The following is a 17,973-nucleotide window of genomic DNA, read 5'->3' as shown; positions in this document are numbered from 1 at the left end:
TGATATTTAGTGTATAATTTCTAAGGAGTAGAAAGTGGAGTAGAAAGAGTAGGTAAGGAAAGGGGCAGACGGCTTGCTGCTTTAACTACCAACAAATTCTGGCACATTTCTGTAGCTCACATATTTGAAGATAAAGGACCCGAATCTCAGGAGCGGGACCACGCCTCCAAACATGCTCCTTTCGGTTCTCATCTATACATGTTCCCCCAGTTCTACAAGCTCCTCAAATGAGGACGCGGGCCCAGCAGTGAATGAACAGTTACCACTAACATAACATTCAGAGATGATACTGATCCCACTGCTTACAGAGGGAGTTTACAGACACCATCTTACTGCATCACATTCACTAAACTCTTTCACAGATGTTTGTAAAGCAGACTGAAAGGCTCGGCACTTGATTTGTATATACCTGCAGTAGTGGGAGTGCAGTGTGGGTTTGTATTGTGTTGTGGTGTAATACAGCAATGCTCTGAAGGACAGATGAGACAGGCTACCTTTAGTCCACCAATGTCTGCAGCAGATCCAGGGTCCACCCCAGTAATGTATATGCCCAGTCCATACTCAGCACCACCCCTGATCATTAGACCCAGAGATCGACCTCCTTCCATGTTCAGGTTCACCTTTAGGAAAGACAGGATATTCAGATCAATCTGTGTTGTTAGTAAACAAAGACTTACAGAAGAAAAGTTTGGAGGCAGAATAGTCAGAATAATAAACAGAGTTTAAAGAAACGTTCTTTCCTTGGAATCAACACATGAACAGCTGTGGTCAGCCTTTATGAGCCGTGGCCATCAAAGCTGAATGGAGGACTCAAAGGCAGACAAAACCCAAACAGTAATCGCAGAGTTAAGATCTTTATTTGGCTAAAAGTAAGGATTTGTTCACTGGACTGATGGGAACCAGGCATGTTGTATAGAGTGCTTTGAGTACTCCGGGAGAGTAGAAAAGCGCTATAAAAGAATCAGTCCAATTATCATTTACCATGGATTCTGTTTCTGATTGGTAAGAGTTATTCACACCAGTGGCCTGCGAGAGGTCATCCTGCAGGGCTGTGGCGATGCTCATGCTGTTGTTCCTTGCACAAGGACGGTTTAGGTTCAGTAGGGTTCAGGTATCACCTCATACTAGGAGTAGGGACACTGACCCTAACCAAGCACGAAAAAAAGAGTCCGAAAAGAGAAAGGTGGGTAAAGTGTCAGTGGCTGCAACCTGCAAAACTATTTCAGGTTTTGAGGTTGTATCACTGTTGCCTCTGTAGTGCACCTGTTGTTAATTTCATTAACTCCAAAGCAGCTGAAACTGGTGAACAGTTCCCTCTGCTACTGATCTGACTGGGTCACCATCCTGGAAGTTTAATTCACTTCATGCTTTACTTTGATTAAAAAGTGTTCTTTTATTTTAGCAAAATATATATAGCACCAATTCACAGCAGTCACCTCCAAGCACGTAATGTTGTACAGACTCTGCAATATTAGAAACAACAACTTTCCCACCCATCATTTCAATACAAGCTAAAACTATATTAAATAATTCAGATGACATTATCTTTCCTCCATTTTGCCCCCTGCTGGTGAGATACCTGATTTACTGGCAGTGGATAGTTTGAGTGCTCAGGTAGAAAAGCTTTATTTAAATGCCAGTCCGTTCATCTTTCACACTTGTTACAATGTTTAAACCAGTAATCATTAAATCAAAACATCATTCATAGATTTCATATATGTGCAACATGATGCAGCAATGGGTCTCTATTTGAATTCCACAGGCCACACACACACACACACACACACACACACACACACACACACTAGCCTACCCGCTGTATGCCCTCAGCCAATCACAGGTAGGTAAGTGAGATAGTTGTGACAAGATTTGGAGCCTTGCAGTCCATTAATGATTCATTCAGGAATTGAAATGCTGCACTGTGAGAGTGTCTCTGATTTAACTAAGTAGCAACTGTGAACACATTGACATTAACGACACAATAACCAAATTAACTTGTAATACATTACAACCCATCCATTAGAAAATGTTGTTGTTGTTTTTTTAACTAGTTGATCTCATTTCAGTCAGTTAACCAAAGTGGATTTAAACATTATTTCTGGAAAGACACTGATCTGAATATCCTTCCATCAGAGAAGCAGAAGCTCTGAAACTCAGTGACTTGAGGTGGACAAACAGCCCCTGGTCTGCATACTCATCTGTGTCTACTCTAATAGCAAACTATTCACTGAGTGAACTGTCTTGTCTATGTATTAGATTTTGTTTTCATTCGGTGTTCAGATTACAATGGTTGGGCATATAGTAAGTGATCAGTTTATTCTGCAAACCAATATAATTTTAGAGACCATAAAGACCACCCAATACAACAGTCTGCCACTAAGGAAGGGAGACCATGCAAGCTGACAGTGGGGTTATAGTAGAGATGGACCAATCTGATATACAGTATCGGTATCAAACATAAAAAAGTGGTATGGTGCCATCTCTAGTATAAAGGCTGAACAGGTCAAATTGAACATCAAAACTTGTGACAAAAAGCTCACAGCCACACTGCACTGCTGTGCTTCCTGCTACTATTAATACTGCTGCTGGAGGGCAAAAGATTACTCCATAAAGACGCCAATACTGGACAGTCTGTAGTACTACAGGACAAAAAGAGTTGCTTTTTTCTTTTTTGCACCCGTGTTGATCCAAAACTATTTGAGTCATCTATCCATGGAGGAAAAATGAAGATGGGAAGAGAAACGTTTGAGATTTGTGACTGATATTTTGCCCCAGCAACTTTATTTAAGAATATCAACGTGTTGATTTGAATTACTTACATAGTAACAGTGAAGGTAGGGCTGTGCAATATGACCAAAATCTCATATCCCGATATAAATCACAAAAATGTAACATTTCCTGTAAATTCTGTGAATCTCGGGCAGCTCGACTTGCCTGAAGTGTTTCCAGCTGCGCGTCGTGTAGCTGGAGTCGAGTGTTTTAACCGATGCATGAAACTATACATTTTTAGACATAAGCCGTATTTATTGCACGGCGTGCTGCGGGGAAAAGCCTGTTCTCACGTTTGAGTCTAAGGTTTATTTTTTAGCACCTGGCGGCTCTTTTTTACTCTTTTTTACTTCTCATCCGTAAATAATCTTTCATGTGATTCAGTTTATTTTGAAAAGTCTTGATGCACGTGCAATCATCCAGGAAAGTAAATCTCCAAAAGTTGATTCTGTTCATCTGGACGTAGCGTTTTGTGGGAGAAACGTTTCGTCACTCATCCAAGTGACTATTTTGAAAAGTCTCAACAGGATCTTGAGCTTTATTGTGAAAGGTTTATGTGGAACATAAACAAGCGGACACGCGATAGTGTTACCGTCGTTGTTGCTAACGACAACGCATAAAAACAGGCGCTTGTCCGTCTGTAATGTGGTTATATTAAATATAAGACAAAGAGAGAACTTTAAGAAATGAATACAGCCACTACAGTGACATCAGAACATGAACAAATATTGCTGTAAACAGTTTATTTTGCGACACCACGAAACAAACGATAGCGTAAAATGAAACGACAGATGTTTTTATATCGTCACCAGATATATATCGTTATATCAAACAGCCCTATGTGAAGGTGATTTCTATTCATCCTCACTGATTTAAACCAAAGAAAACTGAATGACAGATACTCTCTGAAAGGTTTGAATTCTACTGATGCCTCTTACATCACCAAGAGTCCATTTCCAGTGTTTGTCCAATGCAGTGCAGCTTTTTCATCACACTGGTATGAGTTGGTGTTTGGGCCGTGATTCGCTTCTGTGGCAGGTGCACTCTTGCACTTCGTGAGGACACTGCGTGCACTCACTCATGAGGTTGGAGCAAAATGATCACAAACAGCTCTTCTACTGTCTTTCACCATGATGGTGTTAAAAGCTCCATCCAGCATTTTAATTTTCTGTGGTCTCTGCATTTCTTGTATTCACGAATAATTCCCATTGTGGAGAATGTAATAGTCCAGGATCCTTCCAGACTCCAACCGAAGGCCTTTTCTAGGGTCTTCATCAAAAGGAAACAGACCATAATCTGAAACCTGTCCATTTTGAGCTGGTCTCTGATGATCAGTAGGACTGTAGACAGCCTGCTGTCAAAGCAACTTTCTTGACAAATTTTCTTGCCAGGCAATATGGACCTCCACCTTATCAATCCATCCACCTCCAGTTATCCTTTTCAGGGTGGCACTGGGGGCACTGGAGCCTATCCCAGCTGACTTAGAGCTAGACCGTATAGCTGAGAAAAATCCAGCCTTGGATATCTACTGATCCTCACAACTTCAGTTCTTCTGCTGAAGCGTTTCAGGCACGTCAGCCCTGAGAGGACTCCCATCACCCACAAGTCCTGCTCCTCTACATGTAATAAATGTAATGTTGCAGGATAAATACAGTTGGTGACAGTACAGGTTGTTCTTACACATATTACCAGGATGAGTAACTTGACTGTGAAAACACTCACCTGATGAGTTTACTTTGTGCTCTCAATACATCTTTAGATTTGTTTTGAATTCAGACACGAGATCGTCTTTCACTCTCTGCTGCAGGCTGGATGCTTTAAAATAGCAACATTTGAACTTTGTGACTCTGTGGCTCCAATGTAAGACTTGGAATATCATGTAAGCCAAGGTTAGTCCAAGTATGTACATCTTTACTCATAGTATGAAGTGAACAACATAAAGTAATTTATTTCTCCTTTCATTTATTATGTTTTCTTATATTTATACTGATTGATGAACTTTTGGATAAAGTATGCCAGTGTGTGAATGTGTGTGTGAATGTGTGGATGACTGAACGTGTAAAGCGCTTTGGGGTCCTTAGGGACTAGTAAAGCGCTACACAGATACAGGCCATTTACCATAATTTGTCTATATGTAGTTGATTTTCAGTGCTACTTCTGCAAACATGCCCGTCATCACCCACATGTTGCCTGCATGTGTGTAGACCTGAAGACACTGCGTGACGGCAGAGACAAGAGTTCTGAAAGATTCAGTTTAAAGACTTTCAAACATGAATGTCTGTTTTCCCCGAGAAAGCATCTTCAACAATGGTGTTCTCTATAAGTGAGAGCTTTGACAAACATTTAACATCTTTCAGTAATTTCACTGGTTTTCTTTCCAGACTTTGCACATAATTACACTCATATAAAAGTGACATCCTCTCAAATTTGGTCTACTATGGGAACAGCAAATGACAATTTAGAGTTACAATGCAAAGTAACAGGATTGATTTTTTGGTGAGTCATTTTGAGCAAACCTTTTCTTTGCCAGCAGTCACTGGATGAAAGGCCTGTGCTGGGTGATTTTATTTTAGGATGAGTCTGTCTTTCAAAATGTCGGCAGCAAAGGTCATGAGGACCTTAGAGGAATATACTGCAGCCCCAAGCTGACTGCTGTCAGACGCAGGAGGAGGACAACTGCAAAAACCTGGTAATAAATCCTTGATAATAAATAGTTCTGAATCTGACAGCTGCTTTAAAAGAACTCTCGCAACATCTTTGTTTCCAGTACAACAGTCTCAAGTGTTTGTATACTTCAATCTGCTGGTCCTCCATATTTCACCGCCAATACACAATTCCACTTTGTTCTTACCGTTCGCTCTTCCATCCTGTGCCCGTGCCTTTGACTGTCTTCCTGGCTATCAGGTGGCGGGGAGACACTCCGGCCCTGCGGGTCCACCCAGCTGTACAGATTGTTGGTGATGTAGCCGCCAGGAGTCGGTCCCATGGAGCACACAGACATGTTCAGCGTCTTGCATCCTTTTAGCACCTGTATTACAAGGACAGTGACGTTGCAGATTCCATTAACGTGCAACAGCAGACTTTATACCCTCACATGTGTTATTTCATGTTATTTTGACGCTCAATAAACAGCGACCCTGAATGTAATATTTTATTGCAGAGAAGTTTGGCCTCTGATTAATCAGGGCTCCGTATGCTCTTATTTCCCCCGTCCAATTCCACTAGTCACCGGAAAAATACATTTTAAGGAATTTGACATCTCTGAAAACATTTGGAGTCAAGTAAGACGAAAGAAAATTGATAATTGACTAATCAGCTATTTGATTTGCATGTAAACAATGCCATACTGTTAGCTTTTTGTTGTTTGTTTGTTTTACTGTAGATTATGCAAAAAGTGACAGATAGAGGACAAATGAGACCTTGAAGCATCAGTTGAAGAAGTTCAGACTGTTCAAGATGAGCTTTTGTTTGGTGACATTATAACACACCGACAACTGACAGGAGCTGAGACCAGAGACGGAGAAAAATGGATCCAAAAAATGGATTTAAATGTTCACTTTTATAAGACCTACAAGAAGTTCAAACTCCATGGGGAAGAACACAGTTTGTATAACTGAACAACACATTTGCAAACAGGGCAAGCTTCTCATACACAGTGTGCAGGTGAAAGACACAATAACATGATGCTGTTTGAATATTTCAACAGCGCTTGGTCTGATGGAGGTTAAACTATGTATATGTTTGAGCAGGAAACGGGACAAGACCAAATATGGAAGCAAAAACATTAAAGAACAAAACATGCATGTACATGAAGGACAAATAATGGCTTTTATGGCCAGTTTTCCTTGTTTTAACACTCTGTTTATCTTCACTACAATGAAATCTTTTGTATTTTCTGAGTCATGTATTTTCAGTGGCTGAGCACCAACAACACAAATACAGACAAAAGTTTGCATTATTACTATTTTATTCAATATATTTTTGCTACTTTTTGCTACTGGGGCCCCTACACAACTAAAAACTGTATACATGGGACTACATGTCTACATGAACTTAATGTTACCAATGAACTCTCTTAACAGGAAGAACCAGGCAGCCATCTGCTCTGACTGATGGAGCTGAGGAGACGTAGACAGCAGAGATTCATAATACAGATTTACAATAGCTAATGATTCCATTCAAAGTGATATATAAACATGAAGGGGTGAGTGAAGGAGAAACACTGGGAAGCAACTGTTGTTGTGATTTGGAAACATAAACATTACAAAACAAACCATCATAAACAATATAACTTTATATAAAACTGAGCTGAATTCAAAGTCCCTGCAGCTCCAAACTACTGTGCACTTTTTATGTTTCTTCTGCCTTTTCGTTGCATCCTCCTGCAACGCACTGATCACTTTCAGTCATCAGGAACTAACAGGCATCGTCCTTTGCCTGAACCCAGACTTTACTTCAGATTGGACCGACCGGGCGCTCCATTTGTCTGACTCTCATCATCCACTGGAGCACAAACTGGGCGTCATCAGGACGCTACAACACAGAGCGAACACCAAGAAGAAGGAGTCACTTCGATAAGTGATGAAACTCCAGACGTCCAGATGAACAGAATCTATCACATATGAATACACTTAATGTTTCATTCAGCTCATGCAGTTTATCTTCAGATTTGTCCTCACTTCATTCTTACATGAACATCCATGTCCACATAATTTGGTTTTAATCCAGTTACACAGAAATGCTTTCTTCGACCCTTTCTCTTCAGAACTCCGTGTCTGCTGATCAGAATATAATCAATGCAATTTATTTTATTAAATCATAACTTTAAAGTCAGACATTCTTTTAGATTAGTGGCTTCTTGGTGTTTGCACATGCTGCACTCTGTTTTAGCACTCTGTACCACTTTTAACAACAAGGTTGGATGTTAAGATCTTTTAGTCTCTTTCAGGTGCGATAACAGGTAAGCCATGGGTGCTTCAGTCTGTCTGTTATATGGTGTTTCATGGCTTGCAATGTTCTGCTAGTCCTAAAAATGCTACTACCTTCAATCAACTATTCATGGAGCTGTTCTCTTGCTTGTAGACTGACAGTATACGCCTACTTCTTCGACAGTTTTTCAACTTGACTAGATGAGTAATTAAGTATTCTTAAAGCAAAAAAAGAATATGTTTTCAGAAACTTTAGTTTCTGATAGAAAAAGTAATTAACCAGGGAGGCAAAAGGAACAACTTTGTTTTCCCTTATCTGATAACTTTATAAGATAAACTCGAGAATTTTCTCCAAGCGTCCCAGTGAAGTTCAGAACCAGCAAAGCCCTCAGATGAAACCCGTTCCTCTCCAGGACAAAGCACAACCTAAACCATATAGTGTATGCTGTGCAACACAGTGGACCCTTAAAAAGATCAAACGCTAAGACCTTTTACCCTCTCTATAAACTTTCATAGACATGCAGGAGACCAGGTCAACAGGGCAGTACATCAATGCCCAAAGGAGAAAGGACACTATTTCAAGCATGCTAATATTCCCATTAGGATCCAGTGGAAAACAGCCAGTGGAAACTGTGCCACCACTGGCTGAAGACAAAGGAAGAGGAAGGTTTCTTAAGTGGGAAAGGACATTTAAAGTCCCTGATGATAGGAACTATGACTATGATAAAGGGAAAGGGTTGGCTTACATGATGGAGAGAAGAAAACTAAATATACTGTGTAAAACCAGATAAACGGGAGGTAAGGCCAGGAGCACTGGAGGCAGATTCAAGCTGTTCTACCATGGTGTTGGTAGAAGAAAGAGGATATAAACAGGATTGTGACGAGAGTGTCCAAAAGGCTCATGAGTTTGAAGCTGGAAATTGAAGGGATAATATTAAATGTTGACAGTAAATATGCCCTTCAGGTTGGATTTGTACCACAGGGACCACCGTTGCCTTCAAATTCCACATCTTCTCTAGGTATTCTCTAAGCCCCTGCAGTTTCTTCTAATGTTCATTTTTCCTTATGTTGCTATCACCTAACTGTCGCTACGGCCTTCGTCCTCTGCTTGTCCACCAACACTACATCCTGTTGTTTAACCATTAGCAGGTTTTCTGTCTGTATCTGGAAGTCCCTCAGGATTTTGGCTCGGTCATTCTCAAACACCCGAGAGGTTAGTCCGTGGGCCATATTTGGCAGAGATGTTCCTGTACTATGCTAGTCACTTAGTTCCATGTAACTCCCTGCTAGCATCTTGCACCTTGTTTTTATGTGCTGGATTGTCTCAGGGGCATACCTGCACAACCTGAACTTGGAGTCTTGCCTGGTGTAGTAGCCTCTATTAATCTTGTGCTTAAAGCTTGTTCCTGTGATTACTCTCTGCTGTCGTAACTTAGTCTGTATCTCAGTGTCAGTAGTTTCCCGTTTTATTTTGGTATCTGTTCTTCCCTGTATCTTGTGTCTCTATTGCCTCAGCCTTCCCTTGCTTTTTGTCACATTCTCCTGTGTGGTTGTGTCCTCCCTCCCAGTAGGTTTTCCCTGTTGAGTTCTTTTTAAAAATGAAAAATGTCTTTTTCATGAGTGATCTGGGCAAGAGGGAAGAAGATAACCGTTCTATGCAAATATCTGAAATGGACGAAAATTACTGTATTGACTATAATGCAGAACAGAAAAGTAGGTGCAATAACGGGTTATAAAAATATTTGCAAAACAGGTAATTTTTTTATAAGCGAACCCCCTCATAACTTCATTTTCTTCATAACCTTTATATAAGCTAAGCCCTTCATCTGTTTGAGTACAGGCACAGGAAACATAAGCAAAGACATTAGAGATAATAAAAACCCAAAGAAATATCTGAAATTATTTTTGGCACACATTAACTTTTTGGCAAAGGTGAGTGTGTTATCGCTGGCTGTGCTGTGCAGCTGAACTGGGCAGATGGTTCAAAATGCATCTAAACATTAAATAAAAAGTGAAGGCCTGAAAAGCAGTGCGGAGGAAGTAAAGGGCTTTAAAATGTGTTTCTTTTGTTTTTGTAGCCAGCTGTGAAACTAGTTGTATCATTACAAACTTAACCTCTTCAAAAAATGGTGTCGTTGCCATTGCTGCACATGTGACAGGTCCGGGTCAAAATGAAACCTTCTGGCAGTGCTAGTGTTAAATGTGTTATCCTGTTACTGTTTATATTAGTCCGCATCTCACATCTCCTTGTAATGAGTGAAGCAGTGGTAAAGATTGGAATCAGTCACCTCACTTCCAGTTTTTCATTGTGACATATTAGGCCTCAAACGTTATCAGTCACATGATCACAATTTGATACAAGCCGCTTAAAAAGCTTAAAAAGCGCGAAACAGGCTTCGGAGCCTCAATGTCCCATCGATAATAAAAATCACCTTTTTACTTTACTCCTCTTGTTACTCCTCGAGTCCTGCTTTCTGGGTCCAACTCTCCCAGCAACACAGCCAGCCCTGACAATTAGACTTCTCCACAGACAATAAAATAACTGACCCAGTTAAGCTACAGAGATTGATAGTGGTCTGCAACTAGAGCTTCACTAACAAATGGCAGACAGAAAATGCTGGATAACAAAGTATGTCACCGCAGGCGAGTCACTTTTCTTTGTTCAGCCTTGCATCATAGCAGTGCTGAGGCAGAAGTAGCTGTTCTATTCTGAGCTCAGTGTTTCTGCAAGCTCAGAGCCATCCAGAGCAGGAAAGAATCAAAGATGGGTGCTGTAACAAGCAGAGACAAGTGGCACTCAAGTGCAATTTGAGCTATATATGCTTCCCCACAATGCTTCAACTGTGAGGGAGTGGGTGGAAGAGGAGCTCTTAGCAGCCCTTGCATGGGGCTGGATGGGTAGGTGGTTAAAGAGAGAAAAAGAAGGGAAATGTTTCTATGATAAAATGGATTTATTTTTATGCTGGAGGCGAGGTGATTCACAGGACAAAATGACAGTGCCGAGGTCAGCACTGGTCACTCAGATTATAAGGGCCACAGTGAGGGCCCTTAATTGTGACTGAATCACTACTTCTGCCTCTAAGCATTGCTCATGCTTAAGTGTCGGTTTGTTTTCTACTCTTTCTGCAGAATAAGAAATCTGAAACGGTCCAAGAAAAGTCCAAATCATTTAAATCCTTTTTTCATCAGGTTTCATGGTTGATGGTTTTTTCATGCTAGCCCGGAGAAAACAAAACACAACAAATAAACAACTTGATTCATGCTTGATTTAATTATTTTTAAATAAATCTATACCAGTATTATTTCATTCATAATTATATCTATTCGTTGGCTCAGCTCAAGTTGTTACTTGCATGTTAAATTTAAAGCTTAATCTAATGAACATTAGTAAAACATGTGTAGTGTGTTTGTGTGTACCAAGAGCAATACACACACATGTGTAAATCTTTCTCAAGTCTAAATTTGTAGTCGGCTACTTTGATTTGGTTTTCTCTTCTGCTATGTGGCACTATCTGTTTGTGTGTCTGTGTGTGTAGATGTGTTGACTGTCATCTCTAACCTGCCATGCCAGCTGTTTTCCTGCACTTCATCTATCATAGTTGCTGCATCTGAATTCTCTTTCTCTTGTTGCCTCAGTCTCTCTGAAGCCCACAGACATGTATGTGTACCTGAACTGCAGATTCAATTCAATTCAATTTTATTTATATAGCGCCAAATCACAACAAAAGTCGCCTCAAGGCGCTTCATAGATACAGAGAAAAACCCAACAATCATATGACCCCCTATGAGCAAGCACTTTGGCAACAGTGGGAAGGAAAAACTCCCTTTTAACAGGAAGAAACCTCCGGCAGAACCAGGCTCAGGGAGGGGCGGGGCCATCTGCTGTGATTGGTTGGGGTGAGAGAAGGAAGACAGGATAAAGACATGCTGTGGAAGAGAGACAGAGGTTAATAACAGATATGATTCAATGCAGAGAGGTCTGTTAACACATAGTGAGTGAGAAAGGTGACTGGAAAGGAAAAACTCAATGCATCATGGGAATCCCCCGGCAGCCTACGTCTATTGCAGCATAACTAAGGGAGGATTCAGGGTCACCTGGTCCAGCCCTAACTATATGCTTTAGCAAAAAGGAAAGTTTTAAGCCTAATCTTGAAAGTAGAGATAGTGTCTGTCTCCCGAATCCAAACTGGAAGCTGGTTCCACAGAAGAGGGGCCTGAAAACTGAAGGCTCTGCCTCCCATTCTACTTTTAAATACTCTAGGAACAACAAGTAGGCCTGCAGAGCGAGAGCGAAGTGCTCTAATAGGGTGATATGGTACTACAAGGTCATTAAGATAAGATGGGGCCTGATTATTTAAGACCTTGTATGTGAGGAGCAGGATTTTGAATTCTGGATTTAACAGGAAGCCAAAACAGGAGAAATCTGCTCTCTCTTTCTAGTCCCTGTCAGGACTCTTGCTGCAGCATTTTGGATCAGCTGAAGGCTTTTCAGGGAGTTTTTTGGACATCCTGATAATAATGAATTACAGTCGTCCAGCCTGGAAGTAATAAATGCATGAACTAGTTTTTCAGCGTCACTCTGAGACAGGATATTTCTAACTTTAGAGATGTTGCGCAAATGGAAGAAAGCAGTCTTACATATTTGTTTAATATGTGCGTTGAAGGACATGTCCTGGTCAAAAATGACTCCAAGGTTCCTCACAGCGTTACTGGAGGCCAAGGTAATGCCATCCAGAGTAAGAATCTGGTTAGATACCATATTTCTAAGATTTTCAGGGCCGAGTACAATAACCTCAGTTTTATCTGAATTAAGAAGCAGAAAGTTAGCGGCCATCCAGGTCTTTATGTCTTTAAGACATTCCTGCAGTTTAACTAATTGGTGTGTGTTATCTGGCTTCATGGACAGATAGAGCTGGGTGTCATCTGCATAGCAGTGTAAATGTATGCTATGTCTTCTAATGATGCTGCCTAAGGGAAGCATGTATAATGTAAACAGAATTGGTCCTAGCACTGAACCCTGTGGAACTCCATAATTAACCTCAGTGTGTGAAGAGGACTCTCCATTTACATGCACAAACTGGAGTCTATTAGATAGATATGATACAAACCACTGCAGCACAGTACCTGTAATACCTACAGCATGTTCTAATCGCTCTAATAGGATATTATGGTCGACAGTATCGAACGCTGCACTGAGGTCTAGCAGGACAAGCACAGAGATGAGTCCACTGTCAGAGGCCATAAGAAGATCATTTGTAACCTTCACTAAAGCTGTTTCTGTGCTGAGCTCTGAAACCTGACTGAAACTCTTCAAATAAACCATTCCTCTGCAGATGATCTGTTAGCTGTTTGACAACTACTCTTTCAAGGATTTTTGATATGAAAGGAAGGTTGGAGATTGGCCTATAATTAGCTAAGACTGCTGGGTCTAGAGATGCTTTTTGAGTAAAGGTTTAACTACAGCCAGCTTGAAGGCCTGTGGTACATAGCCGATCATTAGAGATAGGTTGATCATATTTAAGATCAAAGAATTAATTAATGGCAGGACTTCTTTGAGCATGACATTCCCAAACAAATATTTCTTTGGTACGTTTTCTATAACAAATAATATATAAACTAATAAATATGCATTCACACCTAGTCTGCTGTGAGAGTGCCGGCTTGCTGCTGCAGCTCCTGCAGCTTCTTGTGTTTTTCTACATAGTTTCTTATAGTTGTAGATAATGTTTTTAAAATGTTAGTTTTTAAAAACTATGGACCTTAGTCAATTTTTCTGTGCTTTTATGGTGCTCACAGGCTTTTTTCATGGGGGTGGGGGGACCAACAGCTGATGAAAACTGACTACAAGCTGACTCTGGTGCTACTTCTAAAAAGCCTTTGAAAAAAGGTGTGTTTTTAAAAGTGATTTCAAGTGTTGGGGCCAGCCTAATATGGAGGGCAGTTTATTCCATAATTTGGGGGCCAAAACAGCAAAAGCTCGGTCCCCCCGGTGTTTCAGTCTCAACATGGGGACAGCAAGGAGTGACTGGTCAGTTGATGTGAGAGACCTGTGTGGAGTGTATCGGTGTAGGTCTGACAGGTAAGAAGGAGCCATTTAAAACTTTAAAAGCAAACAATGAAATGTTACAATTTTAAAATGATTCTAAAATGGACAGGCAGCAGTGTAAAGACGCACTGATACCAAATATAGTATTAATACCATCCAACCACAAGGTGCTCAGGATGGGTGTCACCACTTCTACTGTCTCCTGGATTGCTGACTGTAAGAGAGCCCTCAGTTTGTACAGCTGGGGGGGCATCATTCTACATTCCTAAGATTTCATACGATTTCCAGTGCAACAGCAGAACATCCTGCATGGAGAATTTCTGTGATGATACTGCAGGTGGGCAGGAGTTGAAATACAGGGAACTGGTGAGAAACTTTAGTGAGTGCTCCAGCTACAGGACTGGTTTGAGCTGACAAGTCCATCTTTGAACATCTTGACGTGGAGACTTTCGCTCAGTCTGTGCTCTTCTACATTAAGTGCTGTGTAGAGAATGTGACAGTGACTAAAACCATCCAGGTTTTTCTTAAACGGGGGACAGTTCTCTCTACAGCCAACCTGAGGAGGGCTTCCTCAGAGACAACAACCCCCACCAGATGTGGAAGGCATCCAAGCCCCCTAACCCCCGACAGCAGCCTAAAACTCACAGAGGAGTGCAACACCTTCTTTGCTCAGTTTGAGGCTGATACAGACTGGTATAGACATCCTCAATGACTACAGACCTGTAGCCCTCACGTCTGTAGTCAGGAATTGATTTGAGCAGATAGTGTCTCAGCATATCAGAGGCTGTCTAAACCCCTCCCACGACCCTCATCAGTTTGCTTACAGAGCAAATGAGGATGCCATGACTAGGACTGTGCGATATGACCAAAATCTCATATCCCGATATCAGACATCTATCGTCCGATAACGATATAAATCACAACAATGTAACATTTTCTGTAAACTCTGTGAATCTCGACTTGCGTGAAGTGTTTCCAGCTGGGCGTCGTGTAGCTGGAGTCGAGTGTTTTAACGATGCATGAAACGACACATTTTTAGACATAAGTTGTAACGGCGCCGTTTCCTTTGTGAGTATTTATAACACGGCGTGCTGCGGGGAAAAGCCTGTTCTAACGTTTGAGTCTAAGGTTTATTTTTTAGCACCTGGCGGCTCTTTTTTGCTTCTCATCCATAAATAATCTGCTCTTTCATGTGATTCAGTTTATTTTGAAAAGTCTCAACAGGATCTTGAGCTTTATTGTGAAAGGTTTATGTGGTGTTACCGTCGTTGTTGCTAACGACAACGCATAAAAACAGGTGCTTGTCCGTCCGTAGTGTGGTTATCTTAAATATAAGAGAAAGAGAGAACTTTAATAAATGAATACAGCCACTACAGTGACATCAGAACCATGAACAAATATTGCTGTAAACAGTTTATTTAGCGACACCACGAAACAAACGACAGCGTAAAATGAAACGACAGACGTTTTTATATCGTCACACGATATATATCGTTATATCGAACAGCCCTAGGAGAAGAGTAGTCGGATGGTAACGAAGAGAAGGAAGGTAGTCAGAACTGAGGGGATCGAAATACCAGAAGGCAACATTGCAGACATAGAGGACAGCTACAAGTACCTGGAGATCCCGCAGGCGAATGGGAACCATGAAGAGGCCGCTAGGAAAGCTGCAACCACCAAGTACCTGCAGAGGGTCAGGCAAGTCCTGAGGAGTTCGCTGAATGATAAGAACATCCGGGCCATCAACACATACACCCTGCCCGTGATCAGGCACCCTGCTGGGATAATAAGGAGGCCAGAGGACGAGATCAAAGCTGCTGACATCAAGACCAGAAAACTCATGACTATGAATGGAGGGTTTCATCCCAAGTTCAGCACCCTGTAGGCGAGTGGCTCCAGCAGATCCCAGGAACAACATCGGAGATCTCTGTCCAGAAGAGCGCAGTCCTTGGAACAGCTAAGATACTGCAGGACCCTCAAGCTCCCAGGCCTCTGGTAGAGGATCTGAGCATGAGGGATAAAGACTGCCCACAGGAGTGAGAGGAGTATTTTTTCTATATATATATATTACAATAAAGTTGTCAGATGGTGGGTCTGTGACAGAGAAATCTGCAATAGATTGCTTTTTTAAGTAATGAGTTTGACCATAAAAAACCTAAACCTACAAAAACATATTTAGTTTTTCATGTCTAATATTTGAAATAAGTCCTACAAAAAATGTTCTGTAGAAAACAACTGGATCCTGGAGATCACTCCGCCTGTGCTGATCACACAATCGTGCAATACTGTGACCACGGTCCTGCTCTCCGATCTCCTGTAGCAACAGAACATGATGTCAGACTGCTGCCTCTCTCTTCAGGGAACTGAATCAATTCGGTTTCTCCCACACACTGATGTCTGTTACTTAGAATATGTGCTTTGCATAGAGAGCTGCATTCAAGGGCCCTTGACAGTAACATAACTTTGGGCTTATCAAGCTGACAGCAAAGGATAACTTACTCCTCCTCCTCCTCCTCCTCCATTTGAAAAGCTGCTATTTTGGGAGCTCATCGAAGGCCGGTGCCTGTGAAGTCATCTGATTGTGATTATGTAATGTTATTTCTCCACATATAAGTAGAATGAAAGAGTCATTGTTTAAAAATAAATTCAAACACTTGCCAAAGTTAGACATGCTGCTGCTCTCAAAGATCACTACAAGCTGAACACACAGAAAATACTGCAATAAAGACTCAAAGTGCTTTTCACAGATTTCACAACATCTGATCTGCTGTTAACGTATAATAGTTTTGAGTCCACAAAAATGGATTCCCTCTGATATTTACTATGAGATATACAAAATCACCACAGCATGTTTAAACCAGCGAAGAACAGTAATAAATGTCAAATAAAATAAAGGGTTTGCACACAATAAAACCACTAAGAAAATGCTGAATTATATAATAAAAAACAAAACAAAGCCTGAGTCACATACTTTTCTGAAATTAATCTCACTTAATAGGTCAAGGTCGAGTTTATTTATATAGCACATTACCAGCAGTCTATGCTGCATAAAGTGCTTAACAATGTAAAATGCCACTAAAATAAATAAAATGCACAACAATGATGCAGTAAAATATAGATAAATAAATAAAATAAGTAAATATAAACAACTGAAACAACAACAACAACAAATAAGACTTTTAACACCAAGATGTTTTATTACCAAAATATTTAGGATGTGTGTTAAAAGCCAGAACATAAAATGTGTCTTCCGTAACAATTTAAAACGGTCAAGTGGTTGTGCAGATCTAATAATGAGGGGAAGACTACTCCACAGTCCAGGGCCTGCCACAGAGAAGGCTCTGTCACCACGAGATTTCAGTTTAGACCGTGGAAAAGTTAAGGTTAGTTTTGACCTGGACTTCACCGTTCTTCCTGGAGCATAAATAAATAGGAGCTGAGACAGGTACGAAAGGGCTCGGCCGTTAAGTGATTAAAAAAGTAACATTTTAAATTGGACCCTGTGCAGAACAGGAAGCCAATGTAGAGAAGCCAAAACTGGGTAATATGCTCCTTCTGTTGTGCCAGTTAGCAGATGCTAAAGACGATAAATAGAGGCCTGGTCCAAACCCAAGCACAGAGAATTGCAGCAGTCCAGTCTGCAGTTAATGAACAGATGAATACTGTAGGTGGGAGTAGCTCAGGAGATCGAGCAGGTCATCTAATGTTAAGATGGTTGGTGGTTTGATCCCTGGCTCCCCCCAGTCTGCATGCCAAATATCCTTGGGCAAGATATTAACCCCAAGTTGTTACTTACTAACTATCATTCACACTCTGAAGCATCCATCAGAGTGTGAATGATAGTAAGCACTTAAAGAAAGTATAGAAGGCAGTGCTTGTGTGAATGTGGCATGTTGTAGAGCGCTTAGAGTGCTCTGGGAGAGAAGAAAAGCACTATATAAGAATCAATTCATTTACCATGAATAACATGTTCAAACACGTTAGCTGGAAGCTATGATTTTACCTTGGCTCGCTGTTTTAAATGAAAAAAGCTTGATTGAACTACTGTGCTCACCTGCTTACACAGTTTAAAGGAACAGTCAAGGTTTTAACATTTGACTTACAATACGAAGATGAAGCAATGTCCGAGCATGGCACAGTTTAAAAAGCGGTTTAAGGATATGGTTTTTACAGGGTACAGGGAAAAGGTAGAGAATTGATAGGGTGTTCTTGTCTAATATTTTCATGTGT

The 17,973-nt window shown here is 40.9% G+C and overlaps 1 protein-coding gene across 2 annotated transcripts in view; it reads right to left on the bottom strand.

The window, feature by feature from the left end:
- LOC102305752 (whirlin) overlaps positions 1-17,973 on the bottom strand; it is a 58,445-nt gene that overhangs the window by 30,485 nt on the left and 9,987 nt on the right. For both annotated transcript variants that reach the window (XM_005942928.2, XM_005942929.2), the window contains exons 2-3: positions 5,621-5,797; positions 495-620 (exon numbers count right to left, since the gene is read on the bottom strand). In XM_005942928.2, the coding sequence (XP_005942990.1) occupies positions 495-620; positions 5,621-5,797 (303 nt within the window). The remainder of the gene's footprint in view (positions 1-494; positions 621-5,620; positions 5,798-17,973) is intronic.

Source organism: Haplochromis burtoni, unplaced genomic scaffold, assembly GCF_018398535.1.
Source record: "Haplochromis burtoni strain Fernald_Lab_line unplaced genomic scaffold, NCSU_Asbu1 Contig_341, whole genome shotgun sequence".
Taxonomy (NCBI): Eukaryota; Metazoa; Chordata; class Actinopteri; order Cichliformes; family Cichlidae; genus Haplochromis; species Haplochromis burtoni.
This window is presented reverse-complemented; position numbering and strand designations above follow the sequence as displayed.